Consider the following 21,856-nt stretch of genomic DNA (forward strand, 5'->3'; position numbering starts at 1 on the left):
TTTAAGCATAAATCGACCCGATTGGAGTTCAAATAAGTTAAATTTGAATCATGTTCATTGCATAAAGTAGAGGTAATCACTTGTATTCAAACAAGAATAGCAATTTTCGTAGTACTTTTTTTTTTCCCACGCTCAATTATTAGTTCTTGTTAATTTTCCACAAGTTTTGAGTGTAATGAGAGTGGTTCATGCATGTGGTTGTATTTCTATATTGGGCCGAAGTTTTACTATCTGGTGTATGTGTTCTTCTGATTTAAGTTTATGGCAAAATAGTGAATGCATTTAATGCATATGGCTGAAGTTGCTGAATAATTGGCACACGTTGTGTGAACAAGTTGGAAAAGTTTGAAACGAAAGTTTTTTGTTCAGACGAGGAATTGCATCTATAAATAGATGCATTCCTTCATCAGTTGGAGTATCCTATTCTCAAGCTTCCTCTTGAGTTTTCTTATTCCTCCAATTAGTTCTATAATACTGTGAGGTGTTTGTTCTCCTGTATTAAGAGAGTGTGTGTTCTATTTTGAAACACAATGAGTGAGTTGTACACCACAAAATATTATAGTGAAATTCTTTTCATTTTGCCCGTGGTTTTAACCCTAATAATTTTTAGGGATTTTCCACGTAAATCTTGGTGTCCAGTTTATTCTTTATTTTCGAGTTTATTATCACAAATTAGTGCACTTGGGACCAACAATATTGTGTTATACTTTAAGGAAGCGTAAGAATGGTTGGTCAAGAGACTCTCTCTCACACGCCGGTGTAAGGGTACAGATCAAGGGTTTGAATTGGAAAAGGCTTGACTTGTATACAAGCATACGAGCGCGCCTTTTCGTATGGAGGCTATTAGATGTGCCAAGCTAGAAAGTTCAGGTACAATTTCGTTCATCAGTGTGGTGTTTTGTGCAACATCACTATAGGTTTGTCTGTTGTATCCTCGAAAGAGTCGTGCGACTATATCCTCAAAGCACATACCAGAGAGTACACTACAGTTTTACCCGTAGTATCTTCGAAACAGTCGTCCTGTTAAATCCCCGAAGCACATATCAGAGGGGACAAATATGTATTAAGGATACAGTACTTGCTATAGGCCTCAGTTTAGTTTTGTTCTTATGGTTTAATTGTTCCATTTACTGCTTTCTCTTTACAAACTTGTTAGTCTTGACACATTTTCTTGTGAAACCGACATCAACAATCATAATAGTTCGAGATTGATCCACCTACCTATGAGATCGAAACAGGTGGAGATGGATTCAAAAAGGGAGTCAAGGGAAGCATTTGATGTATTTTAGAGGCAGCATTTCTATTTTGGAACAGAACTATACCCGTGGAATGAAATCCTCTTGTTGCTGCTGCTTGCTGTTTGTTGTTTACACCCGAAAATGTCGTCCTACTCAAAACCAAAACATGAATATCACTTTGGATTGTACGTTAATGGACATATTTTATAAATGAATTACTTCTGTTTCCATACAAATTCTTGAAGTATATCATTTTGCGGTAATGCATTCCAGATCAGGCTGCCAACTATCATAAGATGCAAGTGATAATCTCCCAGGAGACATCCCACCTGTTGAAAGATCTGAATCCTCCCTATTCCTATAACCTCTTTTCTTCCCATAAAAATTCATCTCCTCCTCTTTGGAAATATCGGTATTGCAGGATTTAAACTTCATCCCTGCACTCACTGACACTCCATTTTTTCCATTTTTGACCTCTAATCCATTCTTGCTGTTCCTAAACGACCAACAAAACGAGCCGGTTTCATCAACGTCAGCATCTTGATTGCTAGCAGGCTGGTTCCCTCCTTCAAGTATAAAAGGTGAACAATGGAGTTGAAGTTTCTTGACAGTATTAATGGGAACAACATAGTATTTTTTGCCAAGACTTAGCACGGTGTCTGGAGAAATTATGTCATATGGCTGCTGGAATATTGTGGGGTGTGTGACACAGAATTTGGGGTTACGGTTGAGTAGCTCTGAAGCTAGAATTGGCCGGTCGTGTAGCTCCACATGACCGCCTGGATGAACTATCTTTACAAACATGTTCTTGCTGTTGTTACTACAAAACCATATGGAAATTGAACTCATGATTGTTTTTCTTTTTCGTTTCCTTAAAAGTATTGATGTTTATATGGGAGGGGTGTAAGGGTTTTGTGCAGGCTGTTTCTTTAGCATAAAGATTCGTACCAAGATTCTTATTCTTGGATTGTTTTTGTCTGTGGAACTTTGGTTTCGCAGAGAAAATGGTTTTGTTCTTTGTACTATTTGGTTGCAAGTAAGAGACAGAAAGCATTTTTACGTTTTTTTTGTTACTGACAAAGGTTTGGGATTTGGAAGGTTTGATGATTCACATATTGCTTGCTGTCAATTGAAAAGAACTCGAAGACTAGAATATGCCGATTTACATCGACCAATAGCAGAAAAGGCATTCTAGATTATTCAGACATAAATTGGTGTTCCACTTTATGTAGCAAGCATACAGATAAATGACTCATATTCTTTAAGAAAAATTTTAAAAATGATATAATGCAGAATTCACTTATATTCATCAAACACAAAATTGGCTGCTATTTTGTACAGAAGATCTAAAGTTTGAAAAAAGAACCTATATTGATCTAAACATTAGAAGCATTTACTAGGCACCATGTTCATTCACGTTTATAAGGTCCTTTTGGCCTTTGGAATAATATGATATCTCAAAGAAAACGTAGATTTCAAGCGACCGAACATGTCATAGGCTTAGACCTTTCAAATTCACATGATATGAGAATTCAGGTTGTCCCTGTATGAGAAGTAGCACTGCAATTGGTTGAACTGTTTCTGGTTTCTGAATTACCATGATCCTTAGGACTCGAGTAAACTTTCCTCGATTCATACCCCTACAGTTGGCAAAATAAGAGCCTTTCCGATAGGCGGCTTGACATATTCTTTGCCAGCTGCAGGGTACAATGACAAAACAACAAAACTTGTATAGTTCTCACTAATCTGGTTTTCTGGCAAAAGGATCAATGTAATCTAAGACTGATAAATATGGAAACAAGCATTTGGTATAGAAATATTAACAGATGAGAAAAAATGGGAGTACATGTATATGAGCAGAATTTGTTGCTCCGAGGGATCCTCCAATCTCGAGAGGCACAAGGGGATTCAAGAATGCAAAACATCAGATACGAGTGGTCTATAACTCGGCTCTGGTTGTACACACAGCACATCTATTGCTGCCACCTGATCAGGAAAATATATACCATCAAATCAGGTAAAAAAAACCTTTTTCGAAATACTTGTTTACAAGAGTGATTAGTATTTCGTTAAGGGACACACTTGATACAAATGTTTCAAATCCATTGTGTTTCTGATGGCTCGATCGACAATATTTGGAAGCTTTGATCTATCCATAAGATGAGGTGTAGCCCAGGTAACTATAGATTGGCACTATGCATCAGCCAATCTTTCCACAGGACGTCTTCCCGACAAAAGCTCAAGAAGAACCACGCCAAACACATAAACATCACTTTTGTCTGTAAGCTTACCTATAAATTGTTCAAGAATTTGTCATTAACAAATTAAGAACAGAATGGCTATCGTTTTACAAGAAATAATAGTAGAAGGAGACGCTGTGATTCGACTATTTTAAACAGTACAACAATTAACAATCCAAACATGATGTTTCGATCATGTGCTGGCAATTGTTGCTTCCAAGTTCCCGGAAAAAACAGAGTCGAATGTAATAAGCCATTTTTTGTGCAGATAAGTACAAGGAATAGTCTTTACTATCTAGCAAGTACTCGGGGGCTAAATATCCCAATGTTCCAGAAAACTTATGGTTGTTTGCGTTCGGTTTCCCTCCAGAGATTGCAAGGCCAAAATCATAGAGCTTGAAACAAAATACTAATTGAATCAGCTAACTCATAAAATTGACGTAGAATCAAGGTTGTGCAAGAAAAGAGAACATTTCTTCTGTAAAATTACCCATTGAACTTGGAATCGAGAAGAATATTCGACGATTTCAGATCTCTATGGATCACATGTGTGTCACAAACCTCATGCAAGTATTCTAATCCTCTGGTTAGTTGAAAAGTGTTTGATAAGGCTCTGAAACCAATGATAAAAATAAAAACTTCACTAAAAAAAGGGGCAACTTGCAACATCAAGCGCAGCTTTCATTCTTAGATGCCAATTCAAAGTTGATCCACGATTACATTCTGAAACAAATTCATTTATGTAAGAAGTACAAAAATATCATTGGTCGATCTTGCGACATAACCAAAAATCATGAAAAAATGAAATTTACCATGCAAGTGGGATTCCAATGACCCGTTCTCCATCAATTCATAAACCAAGAACCGTGCTTTGCCATGAATACAATATCCTAAAAGAGAAACAATGTTTTGATGATGTATTTTACTAAGCAATTCGACCACCTTCTGCAATTCCAAACAAAATCAAGCATGATCAACAACGTAAAACTAACATCGAACATTTCCTAGCTACAATCAAAATTAGTCAGCACTTCAACTCAACTTTTCTCTCAGCTTCCTGCCCACCAGCATATATTTTTTTCACAGATGCATGGATGTTCTCATAGAAAAGAGCTTTATACACACGACCGAATCCATCTTCCTCCTATAACATTGCCTTCATCAAATTTTTTCTAGCAGATACTAGCAATTGGTACTCAATTGCAGCAATAGGACTACCCTTCTTTCCACCACTCTTTAAAGAAGAAAACTTATCCAAAACTCGTACTTAATGACATCCCATTAGCAGCATCTACATATGCAGAGTTGATAAATAACAAGAGTGTACTAAAAATTTGTGCAAAAGGGGAACATGATATCTGTTTTCAAATAGATACACCTGAATTCAAATCACGTTTTGCATTACATTTCTTCAAGATTTTCAGTCTACAGATCAAGAAACAAGACGGAAGCAGCAAAATTCCTCCCAGAAGAGTTGAAGCAACAACAAGAGCAATAAGCATTCAAGTCCTTGCTGTGCACTACGTTAACCTCCCCAACTTCAAAACAGAACGATGTCAAAAGATACAATCAATTGAAAGTAATATCCCATAATTATTTCCCCAAACGACTTTCTTTTATAGCTAATCAATGGCAAAAGTAAACACAAGGGGAAAAAATCGAAGTACATGATTAATCCAATATCTGTGTAAACAATTTCAAGAACAACAAATCGGGACAAGCAATAAAAGACAGAAAACAACAAACTCACTGAAAAAATCGCAGTGCCCACAAGTCACAACAACTGAACCAAATGCAGCAGACATTCTTGTGTTACCTGGAGGCGGCGCAATCAAATCAGAAGAATTCTTAAAAATGGGTTCTTCCTCCGTAGGAAGAACAAGATCAGACACAGGGGGGGGATCTGCCCTCTCATCAAGGGGAGCCGAGAACAAAGGGGAGCTAAGAACCCAAATGCTTGCAAGGATCAAAGACACAAGCTTCAAACCCATTCCCCTCCTTCAAAATCTTACTTCTACTAAATCTTTTACCTTATCTGATACTAAAGGCAATCCAAATTTTGAATCTTTTAAGAATGTGATAAACTTTCTCAAGCATGTCTTATTTGCACCTCACGGTTATTTTGTCTGTTTGTTTAATCTTTTGCTTTCCACTAAATCCCAGTTCTTTAATTTCTTTAACGAAAGCCGACATGTGCTCTGCATATTTTAAACAAAATCATCAATTGATCATCCGAAAAGTTTTCAAATTTGTCTACAATTTGATAGCCGCGAGATCAATTGATGATCTTGCGAAAAATATACACACCACATGGTACCGTCCACAAAATACAGTCAGGAAAAAAAAGCAAAGATTTCCTTTTTATATTTCATAAAAAGAACAAAGTGGCAGTGTTTCTTCTTCCTGTTAAAATAAGCCATCTTTATGGAGCCACGATTCAAGAATCAAGAACAGTGTGGGCCAAAACAAGAAGACGGAAGGGAGGGTTAGAGGGCATAGTTAAAATTTTCCATTTTTCTCTTTTTTTTTTCCAACATTTTTAGTAACTTAATCTTTGATTCATGCACAATTTAAATATTGTTAGACCATTATTCGGACAATTTTATGGTCGACCTCTTGCTCCCCCGGTTGTCCCGCTTATGCGAATACAATATTATATGACTAGTTCTCTTGTTAGATGATCTCACGAATCTTTATCGGTGAAATGATCAACTTTATCGTTGTTCACAATAAAAAGCAACACTCTTACCATAAAAAATGATATTTTTTTATGAATGACCCAAAAAAGATATTTGTCTCACAAAATACGATCCGTGAGACCGTCTCAGACAAATTTTTATCATATTATATTGCTATTTGTTTTCAATTTAATGTTGTATATTTTGATTTTAAGATACAGACAACGAAATTTTGTTAATTCGAGAATGTTGATATCACATTATATATCAATTCATTAACTTCACATTCAAAAATAATCAAACTAATAAATATTATAAATTGATCTTTATTATTAAATTCAATTTAGTAATTATAAAACATAAAGATAACTTATTAAAACTAATATTTGATAAATATAACCTCAAAATTACAAAGAAATAAATACATTAAAGTACATGTGCAATTTTTTGACATGGTACAATGGATAATGGTTTTCTTTAAAAAAAATTGAGAAATTTCACGTCACATTTTTTTATCTGATATATTTTGATGAATAGATCTTTTGTGAGATAGTCTTGTATTCTTTATCTATGGGACGGTCAACTTTATCGATATTTATAATAAAAAATAATACTTATATTATAAAAAAATAATATATTTTCGTAAATTATTTGGTCAATTCTGATATATTTGATAGCATTCAAAAATACGTCGAGGCCACACAACATACCATGTGTCTCGCTTATTTGTTGTTACGACTTACGACTGCAAATACATTAAATATAAATTGATTCTTCTCACTACGTTATTCTTTGCCACCATCGCACAATTCCCATTTCTACTTTTCGCATCTCTCCGATCCAATCACCTTCCCCAACCCCCTACGGATCCCCGACATGACCTGCGCCGACGAGGAGTGGGTGACGAACGCCATGACAGACGACTCCATGGTGGTGGAGCTCCTGGTACGCCTTCACTACGCATCTCCGCCGCTCCCTCTCCACCCAACCGTCGTGCCACTGGACTGGAGCGTACGTCAACACATGTCAAAGCCTGTTTATCCCACCAACTTCCCGAAGAAGACATGTCACAGAGACAGCCCCACGACGGCCCTGTCATGGAGCGGAGCCACCTCTATCAGCGGGGGGTCCGGCGGCGGGTGTGAAGAGTCCAGCCGCCCATCTCTCCCTGAGCTATGCAACGCCAGAAGATCTGAGGTTTGTACTCGCAAACACTCCACACTATAAATACTCGTATTCTAATCCCAGCCCTCGTATGTTCTTGATCCACCGGCCGTCGGCGAGTCAACGACGGCGGGTCACATATTCTTCGTTATTCTACGACTTCAACTTTTCTTTCATGTTTTCTTCGTCAATCGTCAGTTGTCAGTTTTCATTCGATGAGTCTGCTCATTTATCAAAATAGCCCCGAATAAATGTGTATTTACCGCCCAACCGGCACGCGTAAGGAGGAAGTAGATTCAGCCATCTTACCCCCTTTCCCTTTCTCTTGCGAGGATAGTCTCGTCAATTCACCTCCTAAACGACCAAAACAAGCAAAAAATTATGTGAGACGTCTCACGAATCGTATTTTGTAAGACATATCTTTTATTTGGGTCATTCATAAAAAAATCTTATTTTTTTTGTTAAGAATATTACTTTTTATTGTGAATATCGACTCATGTCACAGATAAAGATTCGTGAGATCATCTCACAATAGACTACTCCCAACAAAAATTTTTACAAGTAAAATTCATGTTGATGGTCAGCATCATGTTTATATTTAAATAAAATATTATCACGCGGATCATTAATTAATTCTTAATTTAAAAATATAATGTTTCAATCATATAATAATTTCGAGAAATACATTTTTTTTGATAAATTACATTATTTATAAATTTAAAAATCATTAATAGAAAGAAATCTTTGAAAAGAATTTACATGGAATTTTTTCCTATGATCATTATTCTTATCTAAGTAAGTATTAAGTGGCAAAAACTTGTGTGAGACGGTCCCGCGGGTCGTATTTTGTGAGACGGATCTTTTATTGGGTCATCCATGAAAAAATATTATTTTTTTATGCTAAGATTATTATTTTTTTTGTAAATATCGGTATGATTGACCGGTCTCACAAGAGACCTACTTGTGTTGAGTGCGTCACATATATTTTTTATGTCACACAATGTGTGAAAAAAATTACATGTGACGCTCCGTATAACCATTAGATTAAGACTTTGTGAGATAATATCGACCCAAACAAATTAGAGGAGTTCAATATTGTATAATTCCTAGTAAAAAAAACTCATTAAATTAAATAATTTAGAAGTCCATCTCCAACTTAAACTTATGGGAATTGTGTGAAATATATTGTTGGGGAGTTGTTTGCCACTTCGTTATCTATTGGTGATACGTTTGTTGTGCTTGTCGTTTTCTTGCATCCAACAAATGCCATTTGTACATAATATGTGGTGAACACTTGGAGGCACCACAAAAACAAGCCCCATTTTTTTTGTCCTGAACTATATTTGATTCGGGAAAATACTGAAAATATGTATTTGGGATTCTCCCAAAATAAGAACACAAAAAGTTTGTGATACGGTTTCACGAGTCAATTTTGTGAGATTGATCTCTTATTTTGGTCATCGGTGAAAAATACTATTTTTTATGTCAAAAATATTATTTATTGACAGAATTGACTCTTATTTGTGTCATTCATGAAAAATATTATTTTTTATGTCAAAAATATTAATTATTGACCGACTTGACCCAAACCGTCTCTCAGTATACCTTTAAAATAAGAAATGGATGAAATTGTTGAATATAGACTTGAGTTTTTTTTTTCACTTTTTGACGAGGTAAAGTGTAATTCTTATACGGGACTCAAGTTTTCTGAATTTGGAGTATTATTTGGATAACTTCTTAGATCATCTCTGACTCATATCTTTTATTTTCAAAAACTTTCTCCAATTCATATCCATTTTTCTATATTTTTTTTGTTTTTCGAACACACACACACACATAATTAAATAATTACATAATATATTGTTCAATCTAACTTAATTAATTCGATGAGCTTGAAATAAATTGTAGAACATATTAAATAACCATGTATTATTTTATTAAATTAAGTTGATAACAAATGTTTGTAATAAATTATCTTATCTATTTTTTTTCATGACCTTGTTCATTATTTTCATTTCGTGTTTATTATAAATAGTAAAATTACAATGAATTATTGTAAATAATAAAACAAAATCAAATATATTAAAAAGATAAAAAAATTTACACTAAAATTAATTAAAAAATTCAAAATAAAAAATATCAAATGGACCAAAAAAATAAAAAAATTAACTTCTTGCAATTTTCGAGGATGACATTTTTATAATTTGTCATCCCTCTTATTTGGTACTCTAAGGCAGCGTTTGGTTTGGAGGATAAAATAAACTAATGATTAGTATGTAAATGATAAAGAAAATGATTGTCGTAGAAATGTAATATATGGTATAAAATAGTATTTTGTTTGGTTTGATTTTTAAGTGTAGGATAATTTTGAATATTTTGATGAAAAGACAAAATTGCTCCTTCCTTTTTTTTTCTTCTCCACTCCGGCGGCGGTCGGCCGGAAGCGGCGGCGGTTGTGGCCGGTTGCCAGTGGTGGCCGGCGGAGGTTGCCGCCGGTGGTCGGCCTTTGGCGGGGTTGCCGGTGGGCGGTCGGTGGAAGGAAGTGGTGGTGAGTTTGAATTTAGGAGAAGGGTAAATTTGGAAAAATATGATGTATTAAGAGTGGGATAAAATAATCCTAGGGGTTGAGGAGGTATTATTTTTTAACCTACCTAATATAACCTAATCATTCATAGGAGGGATTGACTTGGTTAAATAAAAAACGTACCAAACAAGTGATTAGGTAGGTTAAAAATAAATAAACCTACCTAATCTACCGAACCAAACGCTGCCTAAATATACTATATTGGAGGATCACTCTTGCACTCGCGGTCTCGCGGTCTCCGGCTTATGCGCGATGAAGTAAAAAGCTCTCCCACGAATTCGAGTTTCCGGGGAGAAGTGGTTTCTATAACTCTCTGTGTGTGTATAAGGTGGCCGGCACGAAGTTATGAAGGACTTTTAAATGGTTAGATCTAACTTAATATCTTCTTTCAAACACGTGCGACGTTTATGCAGTTCAAGTTTATTAATTTGTGAGTAATTAAGGCTTTTTTATGATATGATAATTTAGTGCGATGTTACATGAAGGGATTATGATATCCCATCATGTAAAGTGTGTGATATTTGGTGCAAAATATGTGAGAAATTGAATGGTGTGGATGCAGTACTTGAAGTGGATGGATGGGACCATTTCAACTTATTTGTTGAAACTTGACAGCATATTTCTTAATCATATTCTTCAACCAACAAGTAGGTGCCTTGTATATCTTCCTTTCATGGCCTGTTCTGAGTATAGAACAGATAAAACATCGTCAATCGATGAATCTGTCGCGCCAAACAAAGGGTAGGGAAGTTGATTTTCGAGTGTTCAAAGCTTTAGCCATCACTGCAGATGATCTCAGTGTAAATTTTCTTGGATTTATGTGACAAGCTAAACATTGAGTTGTGTGGTTTAGATACCTCTTCGTCCACCGTCGGTTCAAGGCTCTTGTCATGTTTTTTATCAGTCATTGTTGTTTTCTATTGATACTTTAACAAAGTTATAGAATATGTTGGATTTTAATTGTTCGATGCAAGAACATATGTGCTGATGATTGTGTTCGGTTTCTGATTTTCGCAGGTTAATATTAGTAGTCAGAAGGCAAGCTCGAAGAGATCAAGAAAGAAGAAGGTACGATACATCATTCTGTTTCCTTTTATGCATATATATATCGGTCCATGGTCCAAAGCAGTGTTCTAAAAAGCGGTAGGCGGGCGGTTACCTACCGCCTAGCGCCTAGGCGGCCTAGACGGTTTTTTTTAAAGCTTAAATTCATTAAGTGGTTCATGAGTATTATGTTTGTATATGAAATATATATTATTATAAAATTTAAAATTGTAATAATAAATATATATTAATAAATTTTTATATATGAATCATCCACATCAGTTTACTACTTTATTACAACCGTTGTACAATGAAAATTAAATTTGTTCAACATTTTTTCCAACATAATATATTGATATTAAATTTAAACATCTAACTCTTCTAGTTCATCTCCATATTTTTCCAATACTACTTCTGTATCGGATTCAAACTCAAAATCCATGGCTTCTTCCTCCTCTTCATCCGATACAAATTCTTCTTCGTGAAGTTCCCTTACATCTTCAACATTTGTCTCAACATTTTCATCTCCACCATCAACAATCCATCCTTGTGCCATAGTTGCTTCTTCATAATTTGTTTTTTTTAAGTGTAAACCGCCTAGGCGGATTATTAATTGTAAAATCGCCTAGACGGCTTTCGCGCCAAGCGGCGCCCGGACCGCCTAGGTGGCGGCCGATTAATATGGTGGCGCCTAGAAGTTTCGACTAGCCTAAAATCGGGGTGGTTTTGGACCGCCCAGTTTGATCATTTCTGCATATTGTGCGAAATAGTTGACAGCGATTGCTGATTATGCCGAGTTCTACTTTGCAGACTTGTGTTAACCCCCGGGACGTCATAATTTTTGTTAATGAAAGTCGCATTCATTTGTGTAACTGCTGTTCTTCGTTTGGTGCTTGTGCATCTCCAGAACTTGGCTGAACTGAAGGAAGAAGAAAACACGCTAATTAAGGAAAGAAGAGATCTTAAAAGGGTATTCTACTTCTTCCGCTAATGCCTTTTTTCCCACATCATATTTACATTTACGACCTTAAATAAAACCCTTTCGCGGTGCAGGAAATAGCCGCCTTTCGCGTGAGTCTTGAGAATCAAAGGTCTGTGAACGAAAGATTGAAGAGAACGAAGGTGAAGTGCCGCAATTTTCTCATCCCATTTTTCTTTTATTCGTGTTTTGACACCTGAATTTTCCGTAACACAAGACGCCATCCGTAAAAACACGCATTAATCAATGCTAAATTTGCAGCTTGAGTTGCCACCACTTCAAGAAAGAGAGCTAACATCTCTACCTGTTCTTCCCGATCTAAATATCCCGTTCGAAGAAGTTCCAACCTCTCATGTGGTTGCTGGAGCTAGCTAGCTAGCCAGGCGATCCAGGCGTTAACTAAATATCACCAAATATAGTAAATGACACTACACTACGTATGCAGATGGTTAGATTTAAGGATCGTGACTCATTAGATGCAGCCATACTTGTTCAAGCCTAGTACTTCGAGTTTATTATTTTTATGGGAATTTTTTATTAAAATTTTTTTTTTTTTAGTTTTTTTTTTTTTTGAGATTTTAGTTGAATAAATGTTTGTTCTTCAGATTAGATACTAATTTTTAATGCTTTTTTTTTTGCCTATTTTTTTGTGTCATATGGTATCTCTTCCGAATGTGACTATTTGATGTGATTGATAAAATAAATATGAATTGTTTAACTAATATTGAACTCACGAGTCACACTATATGATAAAAAGTTATAGTATATAAATTTTTTTATATTTATCAATTTTTTTATCACTATATTAAATGTCATATATCACCTTTTACTATTTAGTTACTCAGTTCAGTTGGACTAGCTCAAGTTTGGCCACTAACATAGTAAAAAGTGGGACTAGTGTAATATAATTGTTTGATGAGTTGAGTTTGGATTATGTAAGAACGAGTGTTTATTGTTTTACCAAAAGTTATAGCTAGTAGTAATGATGCAACTCAAATCTTTTAAACTACACAGCAGTTCAAGCACCACGGTTCGATCGTTCTATCAAGCATGGACAATTATTGCACACAACAATCTCCCTCTCAATAATTGCACTCCTTGCAATCAATGGAAATCGAACCCGTGACCTTGGCTCTGATATCAATTGTAGGATCGAGTGCTTACCGCTTTACCAAAAGCTATAGCTAGTAGTAATGGAGCAACTCAAATCTTTTAAACCGCACAGCAATTCAAACACCACGGTTCGATCGCTCTATCAAGTAGGGACAATTATTGCACCCAACAGATTATAATATTTGACATGATTAAAATATGAGTTGAACTCGAACTTTAATAGGTTCAATTCATTTAATGTATGTGCTAAGTAAGATGTGTTTTTTAATATTCGATTGAAGACTTTATTTGTCTAAAACCAATAAGTAACAAATTTAGAGTGTGAATTTCTCAAATATTCTATTTAATGCCAAATTTAATTTTTTTTATGATGAAATTTTGATGTACCAACTATAGAATTATGGGTATATTGATTTCAATAGGAAGTAGAGGGATGTTCAAGTTTAATTATATAAATATTCAACTTTAAATGTACGCATAAAATATATTCATAGGTATTTGCACATAATACTATATAGTAAATTCTCATTTTATAAGAAAAACAAAACCCAATTGCAAGGGTCCATCTGAAAATTCTGTCCTATTTTTTAATACAAGTTATATATTTCAATAAATTGGAAGGAAAATTTCACCTTTGGTTGTATGTCTACTTCTTTATGAATTTGGTTTATTTTGTTGTCGAGTTAGTGTTTTAACCTCTTTCCACCTTCAGTTGTTTCTGACGTATTGTTGATGCGACATCGATGTAACAATAAAACATCGTTGATACGTATAGTAGTATAATGAACATTCTTTTAGGAAAAAAAATTAAAATAACAAAAAATTAAAAGACACCATACTATTACAGAAATTCGAGGAACATAAAAATCAAAATTACAAGAAAAAAAATGATTGAATTTAAATAATCCAATCCAATTCAATTCAATGTTTTATTGTAAATATCGATAGAATTTACTCATCTCAAGATAAAAATTCGTAAGACTATATCACAAAACACTTACTCATGATATTATCCATGTATTTATCTTTGATTTATATTTATTAGTTATTATCTAATTTATCATCATATTTGTCTCATCAACCCATAAATCCATTAAATATCTAATTTAATATACTTTGATTCTACTGTCATTAATATTATCACTGTATTTATCTGCAATACTGCAAAAGCTTGATTGCATCATGTATGTAACTAATCAATCACTCGTTAATGTATATTATCACTTTCTCTGTACTGTAATCTTCGTATCGTTTCCACTTCAGATGAATGTTGTACGCAGTACGTAATATTATCCCCACCTCCGGCCCCGGGCCCCCGCCAGCAGCCCGCTTTTCGTGGGAGGCTCGAGTCTTTTGCGCGCTTCCCATCTGATACTATTCCCACAAAATCTTGGATTTGGTTCTGACTCAAAAAGTTGAAAACCACCCTTAGTAACCCCTGGCTTTAATCTTTTAAACAGAGTTGAGTAGATTTCGGCTTCAATTTCATTGGACCCAACAACAGTTCCGAATATCTATCGGAAGAATTCTTGATTTTCTTCGCAAAGAAAATTATATTTAGCTAGCTGTAGTTCTTGATTCTTGGATTATCCAAGGTAGTTTGATTCTTTCCCAACATAAATAGTGAAATCTTGATGCATGAGTAATTTTATCAAGGTAAAGTCGATTTCACCATCAGCATAGCATAAAACGGATCCGATAACATTATATATTGAGAGATGCATGAGTCGGTATCAAAAGTTGATCCATGGTAGCTTTCAAGTAACACAGAGGAAACTGGAATATAATCGATAACCAGCTTTACTTGTCAACATATTACCCAATTACAGACAACGACCTCAAAGATTTATCCATGTCAAATGCACCAATACGAGCAAAAAAGGCCGTGAAATCAAACCCTAAACGATCAAAACCCCAGAATATGTCAAGAGAAAAAACTTTCATCCAGCAGACTTTGACCTAGAGCAATGATTTACAGACTTTGACCTAGAGCAATGATTTACAAGTTTATAATGCTAAGCCATCAACGAAGAAGCCCTCGTTGCCTCACTAAAGCCTCCATTGAACTTCAAACCAAGTTCCAAGTTTACAACCCTCCTGCTCTCGGCCGCAGAATTTGAGCTAAAAAGTTGTGCAGCAGAAGTTACAACACAACACTTCCTGCTCACACTTTGCACTTTTCCAGATTTTGCATTAGCCCTCAACTTTTTTGCCTCAAAAGACGGTGAATTAGAACAAGAATTAAGAGGGAGAGGTAAAACGGAAGGTATCTGGAAGTTAGTCCGGGCTTTGGAACCCCTCAACCGCCTAGCCGCCGCATCGTAGGCGCGCGCAGCCTCCTCAGCCGTGTCGAAGGTGCCGAGCCAGTGGCGGCACCGCCCTATACGGTCGCGAATCTCCGCCGACCACCTCCCCCACGGCCTCTTCCTCACACCCCTATAATTTTTCTTCACCCCAACTCCATGATCATCCTCTTTCATCATCCCATTATCATGACCAACAGAAATGTTCTGAAGAAACTTCTCTTCGCTACTGTTGCAAAAACTATACTGATTCACGTCAGCGCTGCGGCTTCCAAAGAGAACATGCTCCCCGACAACAGCTGCAATCCCTTCAAGAACTGTATGGTTCTGATCATCAGGATCCCTTCGATTCTCCTCGTCAGAAACCGAAGAAGAGTAACAAGGCGAAAACCCCATTGAAACACGATTCCTGCTTGAATCATCAGCCACCTTAGGGACTGGAACCGGAGAGAATGATGAGAAACAAGGTTGAAAAACAGGTTCTGAATCGAAGTTATTCCACTGTTGCGGCATTTGAAGTGGGTCAAATATTTCCAGTTCAGGGAAGAAAGTGACGTTTCGCAACATTAAGAAATTGTTGGTGTTCATAACGATGGTTCAGTTCTTGGCATGGGGAAAGAAACAGGCGGAAAATAAATACTCATGAATTCAACTCGCAGTTCCCTAATTTATAGTCAGTGGAAATGATTGCTTATGTTTTCATTCTGGGGCAAATAAATTTGGATTCATTTCCGATTAGGACCTCAATTTTTCGGTGGTTTTCATTTTGATTCATATATAATGTTGGGAAAAACTTGTGTAAGACGGTCTCACGGATCGTATTTTGTGATACGGATATCTTATTTAGATCATCCATAAAAAAATATTACATTTTTATGCCAAGAGTATTACTTATAATTGTGAATATCGGTAGGGTTGACTCGTCTCACAGATAAAAATTCGTGAGATCGTCTCACAATAGACCTAGGGGTGGGTACGGTACGGTATACCGTACCGATCTATGGTACCGTATACCGTACCGAAAATATCGGTATGAAATTTTTCCATATCGATACCGATACCGAAATTTCGGTATACCGCACATTAGGTATACCGAATTTTCGTATGGAAAAAGTTCATACCGGTACCGTACCGACACCGAAAATTTTGTCGGTATACACATTTTCGGTATACCGACATTTTTTCGGTATACCGAACTTAAATTTAAAAAATAATAATAATAAAAAATTATTTTCGGTATTTCGGTATATACCGAAATACCAAAAAAAAAATATTTCATACCGATATATATACCGAACATTTCGGTACGGTATGATACCGTACCTCGGTATACCGATTTTTTCGATAAGTTCGGTATTTTTTTCGGTACGATTTTTCAGTATTTCGGTATTTTTTCCCACCCCTAAATAGACCTACTCTATAATGTTATCTAGATTATTATTAGTAATAAAAGAGAGAATAATATTTCATTCGTCTCGTGATTTTTCGAGTTAATCGGTCCCCCACGGGATTAGACTACGTTGAAATACTCTCATATTAAATAGAAGTTGACATTATGTGTAATCAATATTATAAAAATAATATTTTTCTTATTCTTTATATGTATTTTGTGAAAATTTTCGAGTATTTTTCTTTTATTTATTAATATTTCAATATTGAATTTTCATTTTGTAGCAAATAATATTGTTAATTGTCCAACATCGATTAGATAAATAACCTAGGAATAGTATATATGGGCTTGGATAATCCCTCTCTTGAGCTAGCTTTTGGGGTTGAGTTAGGTCCAAATTCCAATCTTAACATGGTATCAGAGCCCGGGTTCCACTGTTATGTGTTGGACTGCATATAATTAGGCCACCCGTTCTGCACATAATTGGGTCATTTGTAAACTCCACACTCCAAATGTTCATTCCTAAGCGTGAGAGGGTGTGTTAATTGTCTCACATCGGTTGGATAAATAACTTGAGAGTAGTATATATAGACTTGAATAATCTTTCATCCTTGAACTAGCTTTCGGGGTTAGATGAATAATGATATGGTTTGGTTTACCAAATTTGAGTGCATATATTCAAATGCGATGTTGTTTGCATTAATTAAATATCATTTCTTGACATATAATTTCCCCACCCCATTAAATTATTTGGTTGAGGAATAATATATAATTTTTAATTTGAAAATCTAGCCGAAGATATTGGTGTCAATTTGGACAAGACAACATTTACTCACAGACTTTTGTCCTTTGCTTGGCAGACGGGATATACTGTCCTCTCGTCTCTCTTTTTTTCTTAGGATGACGTCATCCTCTCCCTTTCCCAAATCACATTTGCCTCCAAACCCACGTAATCAACGTACAACAACTGCTGTTAATTACTTTTTTTTAAGGGAGAAATAAAAGAAAAGTCATAAGATACTTAAATACAAACATAATTAGATTTCTTACACTTGAAAAATAATGTTTATTTTACATGTCCCAATATATGCACACCTACAATTTTATTTTATTTTTGAAATGAACTATAATAAAATTAATTCGAAAAATCTTGAGATACAATGTTTATGAGTTACGTAGGTAGATCGTCATTAACACAACTAAAAGAATTATTACAAGACAAAGCTTTGCGAGCTAAAATGTGAGCCACTTCGACGGCCTTTCTTCGCACATGTTGGATGAAATGAAAATTTGGAAGCTCTAACATTGATTGGATTTTCAAGGCAAGAACCCCAACAAATCCAAGATCTTCTACGTGGGAAAGGACCATCCTAACAGCTTCTAATGAGTCAGAAAATATACAAACTTTGATAGTCCAATCCGAAAACATAAGTCCATCCCGCTTCTGATTGCCAACAACTCCGCACAAGTAACTGAACCTGGACATCTGATAGGGCTGGCTTGTGCACCACAAACCTTTCCCATTGTATTACGCACCACCGCCCCAAAGCTAAATTTGTTATTTCTAATATCAAAATCTGCATCAACATCCAACCTAAAATAGTTTGGTAGTGGTGATACTCACTTCTCCTCCATAAATATTTGAGCATCATTATTCCCAGAAGAACCAACCAAACTATATTTTCGAAAATTTTCCATCATAGCATAACTCCAATCCACATTTATCTTAAATTTTTTCTCTGCAAATTCATGGTTGATCTTGTAAATTTTATATCAGATTACCCAACGGAGAGTAGCAAAAAATTGTATTATGCACACATACAATTGATATTAAATGTATATTACAATTCACATAACTTCTTTCACATATCAATTTTGTGATATCTGATTAATAAAAAAAATATTATTTTTATATTAGAGATTTTATATTTGACTATAAATATATATCATATCGATTGATCTCACAAATATTAATCCGAAAATTAGTTTAAGAAGAGGTTTATTCATTAGAAATAAATTTAAGATGGAATCAAGAACAGATCGAATCAACGTCGACCATGGCCAAGTTGACAGAGGTTATCCCCTCTGTCCAACTTTTTCTTTATGGATATTTAATATTCGGCGAAATTAAATATAATTTTGCTGACAATAAATTTATAATCTTATTACACTAATTTATATTTTATTTTTTATTATGATATGACGTCGAATATATCAATTATTTCGTAATCTTATCCATTCCTCGTATTTTTTCATCGGAATAATGATTTGAAATCGAATATGTCAATAACGTCTTACGTTAAACCAATAATTTTCATTGACACACAATCATTCTTCTGAAAAAAAATTAAAATAAAAAACAAATGTAAATGAGAAAAAAAAATCTAAATCCTACGTGATATTCACGAAAAATTTAGGATCCGATTTCAGCAAATATCACTAGTCCAGACGCTGGTTTCAAAATTATCCCGAGCCTGAAATCACGAATAAGACTGTTAGAAGGGGACCATGAGGGTGTTCTGACGCAGTTCTTCCGACGCTCAAGTCAGAGACTGATGATATAAGTGGAGAGCAGCTGAGGGTGTTGCTGAAAATAATATAGTGAATGAATTAACTGAACACTCAAACTTGATATTTACAGGAGAATACCTGAACCCTTGATGTGCTTATCTTCCATTTGGGTTAGAGATGGACCAGAGATAGTGGGCTCACGAGTATCACTACGGAAAATATAATTTTTTTAATACTTTTATAATGAATAAAATAGGATGTATTATTATATGAAAATAAATAAAATTAAGAAGGCTTGTGACCATTAGATTACGTGACTTGTAAGAATGAGTACTGTTGCTATCAAATGGAAAAGATAGTTTTGAGTGATGGCCATGATTACCCCATTTAAACAGTGATGACTTTACGTGCATGGATTTAACCCCCTGCAAATCCGCAGGGTAAAATAGGGTTTTCTGAGAATATGACAATATTAGGGTTTGGGATTGAGTAAAATTAAATACAGATTTATCTGCATGGGAAAATGAAGGGATTTTATAAATCACATCAATCAACTACTCCAAATATTATATAAAATTTTACTTTTTTACGTAATTTTTTAAAAAAATATTTCGAGGTTTTTTTTTTTTTTTTGTTTGAGTAAAATTTGGGCAGTAATGATGATTTGTGGTAATATAGGCTTTTAGAGGTCTAATAGATGTTCGCGTTTGCTCGTGGTAGTTGGGAAACTCTTAGGATATATATAAACATAAGAGATGTTTCGTTCCAAAAAAATTGTCAATTAAGAGGAGTAATTTTTTAAATTTATAAGATATTTTTATTTATTTAATATATTGATACGAGATATTTGTGATATTGTCGATCGATGGAAAAGTAGAAGTATGTGGCAGCCTATTTTATATGACTTTCGCACACCTTTCAATATCCAGTTTATGTATCATGCACCTTAATCTAGCTTATAATTTTTTTATCAACGCTGATCCAATGATAGCTCTTTTTTAGATCATCTATTTCGCTACACATACTCTCAACAAGAGTACCAATGTTAGGTTATAAACTTAAAAGAGATGTATTATCCAAAAAGATTTGTCTATTGGATAATGCAACATTCTAGAATTTATAAATAGCTCTTTATTTTTTTAATATATCGATGTGAGACATTTGTAATATTTTCGAACTCTTCAGGAGCCTGCTTTGCAGCGGCCCACTCTAGATTATTTTTACTCACCTTCAGTATTCAGTGCATGCATCATACATTTTAATTCAGCCTATAATTTTTTGTATCGACACTAATATGATGGTAGTCCTTCTCTAGGTCGCTTCTTCCACTACATAGACTCTTGACCAGAGTAAAAATATTAGGTTATAAATTCAAGAAATGTTTCGCTCAAAAACATTGTCATATTGGATAATACAATATTCTTGAGTTTATAAGATATGATTTAATATATCGGTTTGAATATTTGTAACAAAACCCAAACCTTAATTTCTATTAAAAAATAGTTAATGATAAATAAAAATAATTATTATTATATTAATAAATATTCTTTTGAGAAGTGAATCAAGAGTTGATCAAGTTAAAGATTTCTCAACCACAACTACAAGTTAGCTTTTGTCCAAACAAAAACTACAAGTTTCCCTTTATTGATCTGTGTTATGTGGTCTCTTTGGGAGGCATTCCCAATGTGGCAATGTCAAATGAAACCTCCCAACTCTCAATATTTTAAGTAACTTTTGCAAAGGAACAAAAGGGAATGTCGGACCAAATAAAACTCATGCACGTATGGCATCGGGAAGGGTGGCTCTTTCCATTGTTTTCTTGAAGAAGGGATTTCGATAAACCTTGGAAAAAACGAAGGGAAAAGAAAAAAAAGAGGAGTTTCCCAAGAAAAACAAAGCATTCTTTGGACTGAGAGATAAGGGAAATGGGGTATTGTGACTTTGGGGTTAGAGAAAGAGAGATGAAAAAAAGAAATGAAAGTGTAGTATGTTTAGGTGCACAAATAAATAAAATCTTAGGATCTATGCAAATTTGGTAAATTGTGCAAATTGAATGTGTCAGTTGACTTATTTAATTAATATGGAAATCTAAAAATATTATATTTTATGGTTTGATCTGTCTGAGATAAGTTTCATGATTTATTCTAATATACTTAATTAAGTTTTGTTTAATTGTTTTTTAAGTAGGTTTTTGTGAGACGGTCTCACGAATATTTATTTGTGAGACGGGTTGTTGGGTGCAATAATTGTCCATGTTTGGTGGAGAGATCGAATCGTGGTGTTTGAGCTGCTGTGCGGTTTTAAAAGATTTGAGTTGCACCATTATCACTAGCTATAGCTTTTGGTAAAGCGGCAAGCACGGTCCTATAATTGGTATCAGAACCAAGGTTATGGGTTCGATTCCCGTTGATTGCAAGGAGTGCAATTATTGGGAGGGAGATTGTTGAGTGCAATAATTGTCCCTGCTTGGTGGAGCGATCGAACCGTGGTGCTTGAGCTGATGTGCGGTTTAAAAGATTTAAGTTGCACCATTACCACTAGCTATAACTTTGGTAAAGTGGTAAGCACTCGGTCCTACACGGATCAACCCTACCGATAAAAAAAAAATAAAA

General features: G+C 34.8%; 2 protein-coding genes and 2 pseudogenes across 3 annotated transcripts; 1 reads left to right on the forward strand and 3 right to left on the reverse strand.

Moving 5' to 3' along the window:
• Window positions 1-989: 989 nt before the first annotated feature.
• LOC142520429 (putative receptor-like protein kinase At1g80640) lies at window positions 990-4,479 on the reverse strand (annotated as a pseudogene).
• LOC142521384 (uncharacterized) lies at window positions 4,440-5,889 on the reverse strand (annotated as a pseudogene).
• A 1,005-nt stretch (window positions 5,890-6,894) lies between these two features.
• LOC142521503 (uncharacterized) lies at window positions 6,895-12,303 on the forward strand. 2 transcript variants are annotated; one of them, XM_075624708.1, is made up of 5 exons: window positions 6,895-7,353; window positions 10,922-10,972; window positions 11,856-11,918; window positions 12,002-12,070; window positions 12,189-12,303. In XM_075624708.1, exons 1-5 carry the CDS (start codon window positions 7,033-7,035, stop codon window positions 12,300-12,302), a joined length of 618 nt encoding a protein of 205 aa, XP_075480823.1. In that variant the 5' UTR covers window positions 6,895-7,032; the 3' UTR covers window position 12,303. The 2 variants fall into 2 exon arrangements, with proteins under 2 accessions (XP_075480823.1, XP_075480824.1); XM_075624709.1 differs by lacking the exon at window positions 6,895-7,353 and adding an exon at window positions 10,304-10,704.
• A 2,725-nt stretch (window positions 12,304-15,028) lies between these two features.
• LOC142521335 (ethylene-responsive transcription factor ERF084-like) lies at window positions 15,029-15,928 on the reverse strand. Its single transcript, XM_075624553.1, has one exon. It carries the CDS (start codon window positions 15,908-15,910, stop codon window positions 15,056-15,058), a length of 855 nt encoding a protein of 284 aa, XP_075480668.1. The 5' UTR covers window positions 15,911-15,928; the 3' UTR covers window positions 15,029-15,055.
• Between the last annotated feature and the right edge of the window lie 5,928 nt (window positions 15,929-21,856).

This window comes from Primulina tabacum, chromosome 12, assembly GCF_025594145.1.
Source record: "Primulina tabacum isolate GXHZ01 chromosome 12, ASM2559414v2, whole genome shotgun sequence".
NCBI lineage: Eukaryota > Viridiplantae > Streptophyta > Magnoliopsida > Lamiales > Gesneriaceae > Primulina > Primulina tabacum.

Excerpts from the sequence above, each read along its gene's own strand:
- LOC142521335 (XM_075624553.1), bottom strand. The coding sequence starts at position 15,910 with ATGTTGCGAAACGTCACTTTCTTCCCTGAACTGGAAATATTTGACCCA.
- LOC142521503 (XM_075624708.1), top strand. The coding sequence starts at position 7,033 with ATGACCTGCGCCGACGAGGAGTGGGTGACGAACGCCATGACAGACGAC. Across the intron at positions 7,354-10,921 it reads GCAACGCCAGAAGATCTGAG|GTTAATATTAGTAGTCAGAA; the intron begins GTTTGTACTCGC and ends TGATTTTCGCAG. Across the intron at positions 12,071-12,188 it reads AAAGATTGAAGAGAACGAAG|CTTGAGTTGCCACCACTTCA; the intron begins GTGAAGTGCCGC and ends CTAAATTTGCAG.